The sequence below is a fragment of the Tympanuchus pallidicinctus genome, unplaced genomic scaffold (genome assembly GCF_026119805.1).
Source record: "Tympanuchus pallidicinctus isolate F22 unplaced genomic scaffold, pur_lepc_1.0 scaffold16, whole genome shotgun sequence".
NCBI classification, from domain to species: Eukaryota; Metazoa; Chordata; class Aves; order Galliformes; family Phasianidae; genus Tympanuchus; species Tympanuchus pallidicinctus.
The window spans coordinates 24211094-24225641 of record NW_026294679.1 but is presented as its reverse complement, the minus strand read 5'-3'; the positions used below and the strand labels follow the sequence as shown (position 1 = coordinate 24225641).

Here is a 14548-nt window from a genome sequence, read left to right as displayed (position 1 = left end):
TTTGAATTTGCACTGAAGCATGAAAAAGAAGGTTGACCTCTAGCAAATGATTCTCCAGAGAATCTGGAAGAGAGAAATTGAGAGATGATAAATTCATGTACGTTAAAGAATTGGACATGAAGTCTTCTCAGGCTTTGCCCTGAGTGGATGTGCTGAAGAGTTGGGTCAAAACCAATATTGCGAATGGCTGCTCTTCTGCCTAAACACCTGTGTTCTAGAAGGATAGCCCTGACTAAAAAGCATGCATTGAAGCTCTTCTTCCATTCAGTTCTCAGTGACATGAGGAGTTTTTTGTTTGTGAAAGCCCCAAATCTTTCTGATTAAAAACAGAAAAAAGACCAATGGTTGAATATAATTTATATTTAGAAGTGTAAATGACTTCTGGATTATGGTTTTAAGATTACAATTGTGTAAATATATCAAGCAGTTTAATATAGTATATGTGTATGTATTTTTGTGTGTATTCACACATACACATGCATACTTTCTTCATAAGACTCTGGTATCACCTAAATTTACCTGAAAATAAGTTCATATGCCCATGCAGTGATTTCATGATATGAATTTGCTTTTTGTACATACTGAGTGGTGTTCTCTGTTCTTATCTGCAATGTATTTCTGATCTTACTCTGCATAGATTGAGCAGTTCTGAAAAGCAGTAGCCAATTGGCATCTTAAACTAGGGGAGAAAGGTATCCTGGGAGCTCCAAAGTTCTCCCCTTTTTTAATTATTCCATTTCTGGCTTTGCTTCTTAACTTCCTCCTTATTAAGATGTATGATGTTTTGTTTTACGTGGCTTCTAAACAGAAAATGGCCATAACAGAATTCCTAGACTTCTTCAGTTGGTTTTTCACTGGGTTTTTCACTGACTGTAGATAAGCTACTAGAATTTCCCTGAGCTCTCAGCTATATTGTCTGAATGCCTCCATCCCTTTGAAGTCATTGCAGACATCTTAACAGCGCCATTTAGGAGAGATTGACCCAGTGCTTGTTCCCCAGGATTTGCTCTGCTGCCCGGTATTCCCAACTGAGCACTAGTTTTCCCTCAATGGGGCACAGCTGCTGTGCCAGAACTTCCTCAGAAATGAGAGACAATCTCCCCCAAATTAACTGCTGGCAAAACTGTGACAGTTCAGCCAGGAGACCTCAAAATGAATGAGAAGAAATCTGTGAAGTTAAAGAAAAGGCAGCACTCTGACCTGATCTGTTCTACAGGGGGTTGGGTCCAGGGATACCACACCTGGCTTTTTGGAAGTGGGAGATGTGTTCCCTTGGGAAACCTCACTTCATTTTTTTTTCTTTGTGGCCAGCTGCAGTATGCATGGCACTTTCATATGAAGCTTTTCAGTGTTGAGTACATTAAAAATTGAAAACCAACTCTGTTAAGCTTCTGAACAGTTTGCCAAAACCCTCTGTGCACCCTCTTAGTTCCTTTAGGCCAAGTAGTGCTTTTTAAACCACAGTAACCCTCCTGCTGCCTGTTGCTCAGTGCCTGGGACACGTAGAGCCAAGATGGTGGCACCAGGTTACGATGGGAGCAGACAGCCCTTCAGAAAACCCAGCTGAAAAAGTGTCAACCCTATCTTTTGCTACTAAGCTGATATCTTTGCTGCTGTTCTAATGCCTGTATTTTTTTCTCATGTGTGTATGTGTGTCTTCCTCGCTCCTACAGGTCCACCTTTGTCCCCTTTATCCCTTCCTCCTCTTCCGCCTTTCTTCCTGGTTCCTTCCTCCTCCCTCCAGAGCAACCCATGCTGCATTTTCCTGGATCATTCCCTGTTCCAGTGCTTGGTTCTGGGTGATTCCGTCTCGTTGCTTCTGCTCTCCCATCCATTTCTCCTGCCAGCTTTGAGTTTAACACATTTTAAAGAAGAAACAGCAGCCTGTGCTGTCTGATGTTATCCCTAAATTCCTTTAACCTTCCCCACAAGGACCCTAAATTCAATTCCCTGTGCAGCAGCCCCTTTCCCTGTTTATGCTCAGCAGCTTTGGTAATTTCCTCAGTTATACAGAAAGATTTGCTGTCAATATGACCAGCAAATACCCATGTAACACCCAGCCTTAGCTGACCTGCTGTGGGTAGGACATATCGTCTCTCATTGAAGAGGGACCATAGGACATCTGGACATTCCCTTGGCCACAGCTATGGCTGGCTTTCATTGACCCACTGCTTACCCTTGCAGGAGAACAAGGCTCCTCTTTGGTTATGTCAGTGGTTTTTTCTCCTTCTAAAATGTTCCCATGGATGAGAATTTATTTCTGAATGAGAATTCAGAGAAGAAAAAGTAACATCAGCACAAGGAGCCTGGGCCAGCAATGCCTCACAACCACAACAGGAGGTCCTGATTGGGCTCTGCCTCAAGGCTTGTTCCCAAGAGCAGTGCTGCCAATCACCAGCTGATGAGAGCAAGTAGCATACAATGTCTGGAGGAGGTTTTCCCATCCTCTCTTCCCACTGGCATATGAGAAGCCCAGGGAAGTGGTCATAACAACAGTGCAGTGCTCCGCTGCTATGGCACTCCACCTTCCTTTGATGCAGTGCCTGCCATCATCTGTCAGTGTGGGATTTTAGGAATGGCCCTTGTGTTTGTACAGCTTAGGAAAGGTTAGTAGTACCATATGTTGCTCTTCACTTACCATCTCAAAGGGAGGTTTCTCTTCTTTTAAAATGTTGCCTACATGTTCATCATTTTTAAACTATTGCTGACATTTGTTTGAAATGGATGATCCTAAAGCTTTTGTGTATTCTTTTTTTCTTGGACTAAACTATTATTTACAGGGGGAGAGGGGCAAGAAAGGCTCTAGAGGGTCTAAAGGGGATAAGGGAGACCAAGGAGCGCCTGGATTAGATGCACCCTGTCCGTTGGTATGTTCTGTTTTATCAAATGTATTGTTTTAAGATGTGTTGGTGGGGAAAAAAGAACCTCCTTTGCTGCTAGCTATGATTTTCCTTTGGAAGCGTTCAGTGTCATCATGTCTCCACAAGAGCAAAACTGGTTTTGTTGCCTTGGAGTAACAGCCAGCCAATGTAATTGCCTGAGAATGACACAGGACACTCGAGCCGCATTACCCAGACCGGAAGCACATCTCAGTTATTTTCAATGGAATACGTTTGTGCCAAGATACACTGTCTGTAAATCTAGATGTAAATTTATGAATATGTATACATTTTCATCTAAACTCATGCACTGCAGTGAACATGCTGCCAGAAATGACCATAAATCCCAGGAACACTTGTGCTTCGTGCTTCTAGAAATTCACGTGCTGGAATTTCCAGTGAGGGTAGGAAGAATGGATGATTTGAAAACAGATGAGATACTGTTCCCATCATCTCCAGTTTAACTCACACTGATTTGTAGATTGCAGAAAAACAGGCAGCTGATCACACAGACAAACTAAAGCAGAGAACAGTGCCATATTGGGTATGCAGCAGAGTGCCCTGTGACAGTCCCTGTCCTCTGGTGCCATGGAGGTGACTGGCATCAACTGAAATAACGATAGTGGTTGATTTCATAAACAGGGTCTCCGAGGTTTTAAAGGCGAGAAGGGTGAGCCGGGGTTACCTGGGCTGGACGGGCTGGATGCCCCATGCCCATTGGTATGGCGTACCTTCCCTTTCCTGCATGTTTGTTTGCTTTCATATCTTGGTTATTATTTTCTGGTACCTCCATGTAGTTGCATGCCCTAGAGATGTATGACAGCTCTTTCCTCACCTCTCTCCATCCCACCTCCTTCACACTGCTGTTGTCAGAAACAGTCTTTTACTTCCTATGATTCACAGCTGCTGCCAGTGTTACTTTATGGCATGAGGGAAAATGCAGCAAGAATGAGAATTTAAATGCTGCTTCAGTTCTCACTTTGCCTTCACTTTGAGATCTTCTGTTAGACTAATGCACGAAGGCTGCCTCTGCACTAGCTTGGTTTCTGAGCCAAGGAGCTGAAATGCTTTCATCCTTCATTAACATTAATTGCTTGTATGTGTTTAGCAGTTTGACACTGCTCTGTGTTACTCAGTCACTCTGAATATTGACTGGAAAAATACAGCTGTTAGAGGCCCACGTGAGACGTTACTAGACACCTCCCTCAGCTCCCACTAGATAATTCCTGTTTGTGATTCTTCCCTGAAATGAAAACAGTACCCACAGCATCCAAAATCTTGAACTTGGAATCACCTGTTTTCCCATATCTGTCTATTCTAATATTAAAAAGTGATCACTGTATTAGTGCTTCATTTAATCCAACTACTGAGGCACAAAAGGTATTCAGGAACACTTAACCTCAATTGATTTATAAGTATCCCATTAAAGAACACCAATTTATTCATTCACAGAGATCATTTGTGGACGTGCTGCATTTGGGCGAGGTTGTTGCCCCCTCCAGCTGTCTGCACCACTCCATAATACCCTGAGACTTGTGCTCTCTTGCCCTTCCTGCTCCCATTTAGCATGGCTAGGTTTGCTTGAGGATGACCTTTCCAAACCTTACATTCACTTAGAGATGTTTGCTTTCATTTGCAAGAGATGTGGTATCAGTTCCTTCAACTGGCTGGAAAAATGTATCCCGAGGAAAAACGCAATACCATATTTAGCAGGGCTTTCTAGTTTCCTGGGGAAACTAGCCCTGGAGTTGTCATTATGAAAGCCTCCATTATTTGGCCTCTGTGAAGTGCCAGCCTTGGTGTTCCTTCCAGCACTCCCTCCTCAGTATGCTCAATAACCATTATCTCTTCATAGCAGCATGGTGACTACTTGCAAAGCCTCAGTTGCCACTCTGTCAATTCCAGGTAGTACAAAGCAAATCTCAGAAGCAAAATCATGCCTGTGAAGGAACAAAAGCCATGTGTTTCACCTCCCACTGCCAATAGCCAGAATTCCTATGGAATAAGTTTGGTCTGAGTACAGCACCTAATTTCACAGGTGCCAGGCACAGATTCTGCCTGTGTCCCCACAGACTGCCTTTTGTTTGTCTCTGCCTTTCCTGGCCAAATTACAGTGCACACCTCTTCATGCCTATTTTTTTAAGGAAACTTGACAGAAAATGTGGTAAGAAAATCTGTAAGAAACATAGATGCTATTTTTATTTACACAAACAGCATACTGGCATGCAAGCTAGCTTGAGAACTTGAGTAAGCATGGGTTTTGATCCAGCTTGTTTAAAAGCTTAGCATCCTGCTGACACACCCATGTGCATAGCTTATGGAGGCCATGAACTAATGATTTACACATTGATATGTGGATGGAGATGCTTGATACTAATAAGCATGTCCCATTTCCATTCTCTGCAAATTAGCCTGCAACAAACACTTCCTTATGACCCTGGTCTTCCTTCAATCCCTACACTGTAACTCTGCCTTTCCATTCCTTCATGAACCTAACTTTCCATTTCCTCCTGCAACGCACTGCACCAGTCATTCCTACCACCAGCAGAGTACCAATGGGAATGCCACAAGTTACCCAGTAGTCAATTGATCTAAAGTTCAGCATTTCCCCATAGTGGGAGGAGAGGGGGGTGAAAATATACCACAAGGGGGACCATAGTCCAAAAAATTGATTCAGAAAACAGTATGGTTGCAGCATCAGGACACTATCAGCTCATGAGTCTCTTCTAAGCATCTTTCTGATAGGTAGTTTTTGTCCCAGTATGCTACTGTGCATTTGCTTTTCTATTTGCTTTGTTTTGTTCCCTTCTCAAATGGGATGTACTTTCTCACGAGGTACTTGAGGAAGTGAGAACTGAGTCATTTGACTGGAGAAGTGTGCCTGCCTGCCTGGCTCTTTGTACAATCTCACTGCCTGTAGTGGGGTTCTCATGGGGAACAGAATGGGCCCCAGAGCTTCACACGCACACACAAGAAGTATTTGACTTCATGCTGCAAATGTAGCTTCTTGGGCCTGACTTTTCAGCAGCTCATCTGCTCAAGAGCACATTATTATCAACACTGGGTTCCTGTTTTCTCTTGTTACATGCTAATTAATGTCAGTTATTCACAAACACATTTCTCAAATGCTTAGTCTCACATATTTTAGTGGCAAAGTCCTTGAAGTATCCAACCTTCAACATAGAAAAATAATAAAATTGCATCCTGGCCTTGTAGCCCAAGGTTTTGGAGTTGCAGAGTTGAGAGGGTATTTTATAGAAATTTCACTGGTTTATTGGGGCAAAAAACACAAAACCAACCACTCAAAGAGCCAGCTGAGATCCTGGAGCAGGAGCCTCTCAGAGGCAGGAGGGGACAGCTGAGCAGTCTGCCACATGATAAAGCAAACCTTTCAAAACACGGTGGAAAGGAGATGGAATTTTTTTCCAGGCCCTCCTCAGGAGCCAAAGTTAACGCTGCCCCTGGGGTTTGCCTGGCCTTGCTGTGCCACCTCAGTGCTATAGAGCCAGGTCTAGGATATAGACCTGCCATTTTGTGTTCTCCATGGCCAACCTCCTGCTATACTTCCCTAGCTGAACAGGACCTCCTCTGTTCCTCTCTTCCCTGAGGGAAGCCTGGTTAAGCACCTTCCTTGGAGAAACACAAGTTTATGGCCCTGGTGTGAGCCTGCAGGCAGCCCCTCCAGCCCCAGCCTTGCTTCCAGCTGGGCTCAGCCACAAGCCTGGGTCACTGCAAGGGGGTGAGGAATATCTGTCCAACTATTCCTCCAACCCTGGTTCAGACTGTTTGTTGCAGCTGTAATAGTGAACCCGTTCCTTTTATCCTCATTCTTTGCACTGTTTTCTGTTTCCTAAACTGCTATTTCATTCATGCTTCTGCAGGGAGAAGACGGCCTTCCAGTTCAAGGCTGCTGGAATAAGGTAAAATGATCTTGGAAATGGTGGGGCTGCCCTGAGTTGGCAGTGCATGCTGTCTGGCTGAGTGCAGCATAGGTGTGGAGGCGTGCATGGGTTTTCCAGGACCATACCTCTGAGAAGCAGGAAGCAAAACTCTCCTTTGTTTTACACCGGCGTTCAGTTTTGTGGGTCGAAAAAGGAGAGAATTGCATTCCCCATGGCTGAGGAATTGGCACTAACGTTTGTTTATCTTTTCTTTTGCAGTGATTGTTCTAACCCTGGACTGGCCTGTGTGTGTTATTGTACATAGAATATTTATTTTTATACAGCATTCTTCTCTGAAATGCTCCAAGTTATGCATTTTTACAAATTATCAAGAAGCTGCATATTTTTTGTACAGGAAATACTAGATCTCCCTTCGTCCCTGTTTGTCAGTTCTCTGTGTATGTCTTCATTATGCTTGTTTTGTCATGGAGTACAGCTGTAACATTTACATGATACGTGTATGCACATGATGGATATAGGAACTTAATAAATTATTGCATTAAAAGTGCCCAAAAAAACTGCCCTGTATACCTTCTAAAGCAATTTTCTTTTTTTTCAAGCTGGAATCATTCAAGATTATTTCAAAATACGATGTATTTTTATTAAAGAAAAACATTTACAGGTTTTTGTTGATTCAATTAAGGTATTCCTGGGAAAACACACAGTATAATGGGAACTTAGAGATTCCCTGACTCATCGTTGTGGAACAAGATGATGTTTCATGAGCAGATTCAGACAGCCAAGTGCAACCCACCACAGTTCCTTAGGGCAGCCCAGTGCCTGTGCAAGAAACAGAACACCTCAAAGGCCATACTGGCTGACTCTTGCCTCTGGCCTTAGCCATTACTTACCTGGATTAACTCCCATGATGATAAGTCCAGGAATTTAAGAATCTTCCTGAATCATGGGCCTGCAACTACCTTCATTTAAAATCAAACATATGGTAGAATACCTTGATGATATCCTAATGAATATTTATTAGATAAACCAATCCACGTAGCTCTTTTAATGCTAACCAAAGTTGCACAGAAGTTTGGAGTGCGTCGTCATAATTTGCATGTGTACATCTTAACAATCCTCCTTGTCCTACCTTTGTTAATGTCTAAAGCCTAAATTATCCATTAAGAAAATAATCAGACTAAATGAACATCACGACGTGCTCAGAAACTTAGCAGAAGCATGGAAACCTGAACTGAGTTTCCTCTAAGAAGCAGCAGAGTTTCTATTGCCCTGAGTCTTTTGCTCCCTGCCCCACAGCTCCACTCTCGGATTGCCCTGGGAGTCAGAAACTCCCTGTAATGTTCATTATTTTTACAAATGTGTCTTTCTATGCCAACATTGTCCTTTGGATGAAAGTCTTCCACGTGCAGTGAGATGCTTGGGGTGCTGGAAAAGAAAGAAAGCAAACTGCGGAATACCGAGAGATTCTTGTTTTCTCAGTACCATTAGTGTAAAAAGAGCAGTACTTATTTAAGCATGGATGCCATAGGGCTCTAGTGTTTTAATTAGGCACCTGTTGAACGCAAAGCAATAAAACCCCAATCAGCTGGCAGGATTGGTTTGAGAAGGTGATAGCAGCAGCTGCATTGAATGTCTTATCTGGTCTTATAACATTGGACCCGTAAGGTAGGTAGTTTGAGTGCTTTACTCCTTCCTAAAAACGCTGGCTATAGTTCATCCCCAAAACATACAGATCCACAGAAGAATCTGCTGGTAACTTCTGTTCCCTTTGCTGTCTGTCATATTTTTCTTTTGTAACTGTTGTTTGGTTGTAACTGCATGGGAGGACTGCTTTTGTTTGGATTTGCTCCATCATAAAAATGATGGTGGTGTTGTCTTAACGTAACTGCCTGCCTATCACAAGGGTAGGAAAACAGTAACGTGTGCGGTGGTTGCTGCTGACCACAGCCTGCCTTTGTTGTGTATTTTGAACTGAAGCAGATAGGTGTTTCAGACTGCATGAACACGAGGGCTGTGGGAATAGAAAACTCATCATCCACTATGGATAAATCAGGGGTTGCAAATCAGAGTGCAATTGTGTCGACCCAAATATAAGTGCCTCACATTTCTAGAACAACCCCAAAGAACTGAAGTTGGGTTTGTGCTGTGCCAAATGCAATGGTTCCATTTCTAGATCCCTGCCTGCTAAAATATGTAGCTAGGCTGTCACTGTTTGTTGCTGTTAGCTCTGACTGGCTGTTCTCATGTGAAATCCTTTGTCTGCTGCTTCAAGGGTCAAACTCCTTGGCTGATAGCCAAAAAGTGAGATGAGTCTGGGGGTGGAGAAGCTTGAGAAATGACAGCCAAAAAAAAAGAAAAAAAAGAAACAAGAGGGACCTTCCTGAAGATGTGCTGAGATGCTTTGCAAGTTCCCTCCTTGGAGCTTAGGAAGAGTTCTTCAACTGCGCACCAGGAAGCTGTGCCTGGATAATGGCAGTGCGGGAGTCAGCGTGACAACACTCTTTGCTTTGCTTCCTGTCTTCTCTCTGAGGCCAGTGGCAGAGCTGGAAAATGACACCATTTATATTATTCATATTTTTTCCTTTGGTCCTTTTCACTTCAGTCTGTTGTTGTGGTCAGACTCTTCAGATGAAGAATCAGGCTCATGTCCCAGCAATCGCTGTATAAATGAGTGCAAGACAGACAGTATTTCAATGGGGGGATCCTTTGATCCAGGAAAGAAATCCTCTTGAACAGTTGTCTTCCAAAAAGTCAGACAAGCCCCATGTGTTCAGTTCGGACTGCTGCTCTGAGAGGGCGTGAGGAAACCTTTTCCTCACACACCACCTTCTCCTGGTAAAGGAGAAAGGAGCTAAGCCTTTTGCTGAAAAGGGAAAGCCGTGCTGGATTTTGAAGGCATGAAGTACTTTGTCAGAGAAAGAAAACGAGGACTATAGACAACAGAGTTTCATTGAACTGTTCTTTTGCTTCCTGTGCTTTGCTTCCTGGAGGTGTTCTCTCTGGAGCCCTCAAGAAATGCACTGTTCTGCTGTCCTACTGAGGCCCTTCTGGTGGGTACCTCCCCACAGGTCTACTTACAGATGGAAATTAATGATCACAAGGGTTGAGTCCCACAGTGACATGTTCTAATAGATTCAGGTTAAGGAAATGATGATTTGGCAAAGTGCTGCGGGGTGCCACGGATGCACTGTAAGTCAGGACATCCAGCTGGGGATGGATACTTCATACCAACCCAGCTTCCCTCATTCAGTTCCCATTGCTGAAGGTTAAATTCCATTTGCACGTACTCCATAGTATTTTTCCACCAAAGCTCTTGCAATATGTTAAAAAACTGAAATTAATTACTGCAGATGTATACTGCAGACATGACTCATAACATTTCTACTCCATTGAGTACCTTGGGAATCCAATTTATCCAAGCATTAAAACATATATTTAACTTTGTGCGTGTGATTCCCGTTGGCCTACTATTTGCATATTTAAGTACTCTGGTGAATCAGGGCCATTATTACAGCTAATAATGTTATCTAAGCCATTAGGCAGAACTAAATCACAAGCCACTCTTGTTTCTTCAGAAAGAAAGAGCTGATTGTGAGTTCATACTGATGTATTTTAAAGTTGAGAAGTAGTAACCTTCATTCAAATAGCCTTGGTCAATTCATCTGGAATAGTCCTGCCTTTCTGGAATCCCATGGACACCTCTTCTCACCATTGCACAGAAAGTATACTTCTAATGTAACTCAAGAATTAACAAGTCCTACTTCTAGTCTCACCTGAACAATAGAACCCTAATTGCAATTTTTATCTTTACTCCATAAGTACAGTAGAAAGGCAGTGCGTTGTTTCAGTTAGGAGCCAGGCTGATGAAAGGGTTTCTCTGTTTTATTTGTAGTTCTTATTTTTATGTTGTTTTTTGTTTTGGGGGGGGAGGGAAAAGGGGAGAACCTGACCAGAACTGCAGGCGGTAGGTGTGCATTTTTCCTTTTTTTTTTTTTTTTTTTAGCAAAAACAATTATGTATATAGTTTGATAACATTACTTCTACATTTCTTTTTATTAATGATATTTTTGGAGCGATGTGTTGGCTCTTTTCTAGAGTTTCCCTTTAAATATATTTTTAATGGGCTTCTGGAATAAGTTTGTAGGAGTTCCTGACCCAAAGTGTCCTGAGGACATTCCTGTTGTGTTGTTTATTTTTTCTCCCTAAGTGCAACAGTAAGATGGTGCTTTCCATAGGCAAACCAATTTTCAGCAGGGATGAATGTATCCCCACAGGCCGTGCCTAGGGACCAGGTGCCAGTGAGCTCTCCCAGACGAAATGGTTTCTCTAGAACTCTACACCTGGAGAATTTAAAAGGGCTATGTGACAGGCCAGCTGATTGGTCTCTCCTGTTCTTAAGTGGTCTGTCATAACAAAATGAGTCTGGCAAGAGTCACTGTGTTCTCTTCAGTAGCATTCTACAGCCTAAAATCTCACCGACTTAGCTAAGAAGCTCTGAACCAGCCAACCAGCCATTAAAGATGCTTCTTGAGAACGGCACGCTCTTGGTAGTTACTTACTATATTATTGCTATTGTTTGCCCCTCTAAACCCAGCAGTTTACTTCCTCTTGAGCTCGTCCTTGGGCTTTGCTTCACACTGAGCATACTCAACGGCATGATGCTCTGCTGGATGAGGGCAACCATTTCTTCTACGCATTTTGTTTCTCCCTTTGCCCCGTATTGCTTCGTTTTTCATGGCCCAAGCAAAATGGGTATTTTCTCTTCTGCATTTTTTAGAAATGCTCAATCGATCACATTTTGATCATTCTTCCAATCACTTTTATTTATTTATCCCTCCTGCCTTCTTGTAGCCCTTTGTTGTCAAAACTGAACAAGAATTAAGACTGTACATGTTAGTCGTTTCAGGAGTGACTGTAAAGCTTCTACTGCTTAAAATGCTACATAGCAAGATCAGTTTAGCTTTATAGTTTTCCTTTGATTGTTTGCTTGCTGAAGTTATCAAATAAATGCTTTTTCTCAAACAGAAAGAATTTAGTCAGGATATTGGAGGGTTTTTTTTGTTTTGTTTTGTTTTATTTTTGTCATTTGCTTAAGAAAATCCTGCTAGACTCAAGGTTAGTAAGTTAAATGTGTTAGTGATAGATGTGAGAGGATCTTGTATTCTTGCTTTCTCTTGGCTGTGTTTGCCAATCCATTGTTCCCAGCAGGGTTTTGCTGGGAGCATGAAATTCCATTTTGTGATAATTCCATTGTTTTCTCACAATACTTTTTCAAAAATATTTCTTCAGTAAATCTTCCCTTCTGCTCTCCCGCAAAGATTTGCTTTTGCTCTGATGTTGCATGCAAGTGGCAGAGCCATGGAGAGAGCAGCTTCACCCTTCTGGAGAGTCTTGTGGAGAAAGCATGCCATCCCTTGGTGCTCGCATCTGGAACGCTCACATCATTGGCACTGCAGCCAACTCTCACCTTCGTGCAACCTGGGCACCACATCGTTTGATGCTGGTCAGATGTGAGTTCATTAATCCCTGCAGGAGGATGATTTCTGAAGCAGTTTGTTGTTACATAAGTGGTTTCCTTGAATGGTACGAGAGAGATTTTTAGTTTTTCTTTGGTGGCATAGAACGCGCAGTATTTGATACAGCCGTAGTGATGAGTTATGAGTAAACACTGACAGGGCATTGCTTCTGTGCGTCTCTTGAACACTGTTTGAGACATCTGAGTCTGTATTTGCTTTTTACACTGCTTATACTGAACTTGTATTAGTATTAAATATAGAATGCTATTTGGCTTTCATTGCTGAAGTGCTGTAACGTGATTTTGTATTAGTGGTCATTATTGTTGTTGCACTGCTGACTCTAAGGTGTTATTTCAACTCCTTTTGATGCAGCTTGGAATTTTTAGGCCTTTAAGTAAATTCCACACTAAATAATTGATCTGAGGGAGAGAACAAAGAGCTGTTCTTTCCCATCATCTTTTCATCTGTAGCTGGAGCTTCTTCAGCCAGAACAAGTATTTGCTTTTTCTTTTCTACTTTTTCCTCAGTAATTCAAGAGCTTTGACTATTTTTTTGTCTTTAAAGCATACGTATTCCAGGACAATCTGCATTTGTTACGTATGATGTACATACTTTCTTTTCCCTTTTATAAAAATACCTGTTTACTTATGCATAGTTTGTCTTTTCTTTTAACGCCAGCTGATAAACCATGAATTCTCTGACCTCTTTTCTCACTTGGGGATGATTTTCAGATCAACACTGTAAGGAAACCACGCCATCTGCTGCTAGTTGGTCACCCTGCTGACTGGGAACTAGGTGGGTAGCACATCTCAACCCATTTGGTAGATGGACAGAAGTACTAAATATACTCGTACCACTGCACCAGCCGCATGGAAATAGCTGACTACAGGACAGGGTCCCAGAGTCCGACTTGGTGCCTGTGCTAAGGGAAAAGCAGCAACATCAGTGGAGCTGTATTACTGGAGGCCAGAGATCCAGAATCCTCCTGCTGCCTGACCAGCCTTATCCTAAAACCTGAAATAACTCGGCCACAAAACACAAAGCTGCTTGAGTTGTGACAAGGAGAGGGATTTAGCAAACATGGAAACGGAGCCAAGACCAGAGGAAGCAGAGGCTGACTCTGAATGGCTCTGCTTTACTTAGATCACCATGATTATTGTTTTGGTGTGACGTCCTGTTCCACTAAATACTGAGGCAATCAATAACAAGGTGTGTGCCACTCTCAAAACCCAAGAGCTGTTTGTTAAGGGACCTGGTATAAGTAAAATCTGATTTTATTTTATTTTATTTTATTTTATTTTATTTTAAGAATGATTAGGGAGAACAAACAAAAACCCAAAAGACAGAGCCTTTGGAGATGGCAGAACTTGGCCTGTTGGCTTGCTTTTGGCAAGGCATGGTGACAAGGGGAAGGCTCCTTTGGCTTTGAATGCCATGACAGCTATTGTGGTGATCGCATGTACCCAAGCGGTACGTTCATCTCGTCTAACTTGAGACATCTGAAAATTAGACTGCTACCCCACAGCACACTCCTCTTGGCTAAACAGAAGCTCAATATCTGAATTATGTTCCTTTAGAGGTATGGAGGGGCGAGCAGAAAGAATCGGCTGTGTCCTTTCAGTCTCTGCTCAAGGCCCTAACGTGTTTAATTATTCAGAGGAGACATTCCATATGTGCCATCACCATGCCACCTCTCCCTGCACCTCGCCTGTCTGTGGCTATTGTTTCTGAGCTCTGGAGAATAAAACCCCACAGATTATTCCTTAACTGAATGTAATATTTCCTCTTTTTTTTTTCCTCCCTCTTTTTTTTTTTTTTTTTTTTTTCAGTATTTCCAAAAGATACTGTTGTCAGTCCAATGATACACTCCTATTTTAATAATAGTCTACAACAAGAGAGTTCTCCAAAACATGAGGATTTAGCTTCTCTACTGTATTGAAGCGCTTGCTGTGCACAACCTACTAGCATCACAAAGCCATGCACGCTGCAGAGGGTGGAGGAGGGATGGCTGCAAATGGAAAAAGCAAAGTCATGACAGAAATATGGATTACTTGCTCAGTTATCACATGCGTTATCTACTGCCATAATATATACACACATCAATGTTGATCATATTAGGCTATCCTGACGACATGACAACACTTGTACTGATTTGATAAAACTCCTGGATTATATACGTATCTAAGTCAGAGCTTCCAGAGAACTTAACATCAGTGCACTGCCAAGGCTCCCCTGGATGCCCGCCAGCTTA

At 42.5% G+C, this 14548-nt stretch overlaps 1 protein-coding gene across 1 annotated transcript in view; it reads left to right on the top strand.

The window, feature by feature from the left end:
- Positions 1-12947, top strand: part of COL13A1 (collagen type XIII alpha 1 chain) — an 83985-nt gene extending 71038 nt beyond the window's left edge. The window contains exons 42-44 of the mRNA XM_052677158.1: positions 2781-2867; positions 6761-6799; positions 7040-12947. Coding sequence (XP_052533118.1) covers positions 2781-2867; positions 6761-6799; positions 7040-7042 — 129 coding nt within the window. The 3' untranslated portion in view covers positions 7043-12947. The remainder of the gene's footprint in view (positions 1-2780; positions 2868-6760; positions 6800-7039) is intronic.
- Positions 12948-14548: the final 1601 nt, after the last annotated feature.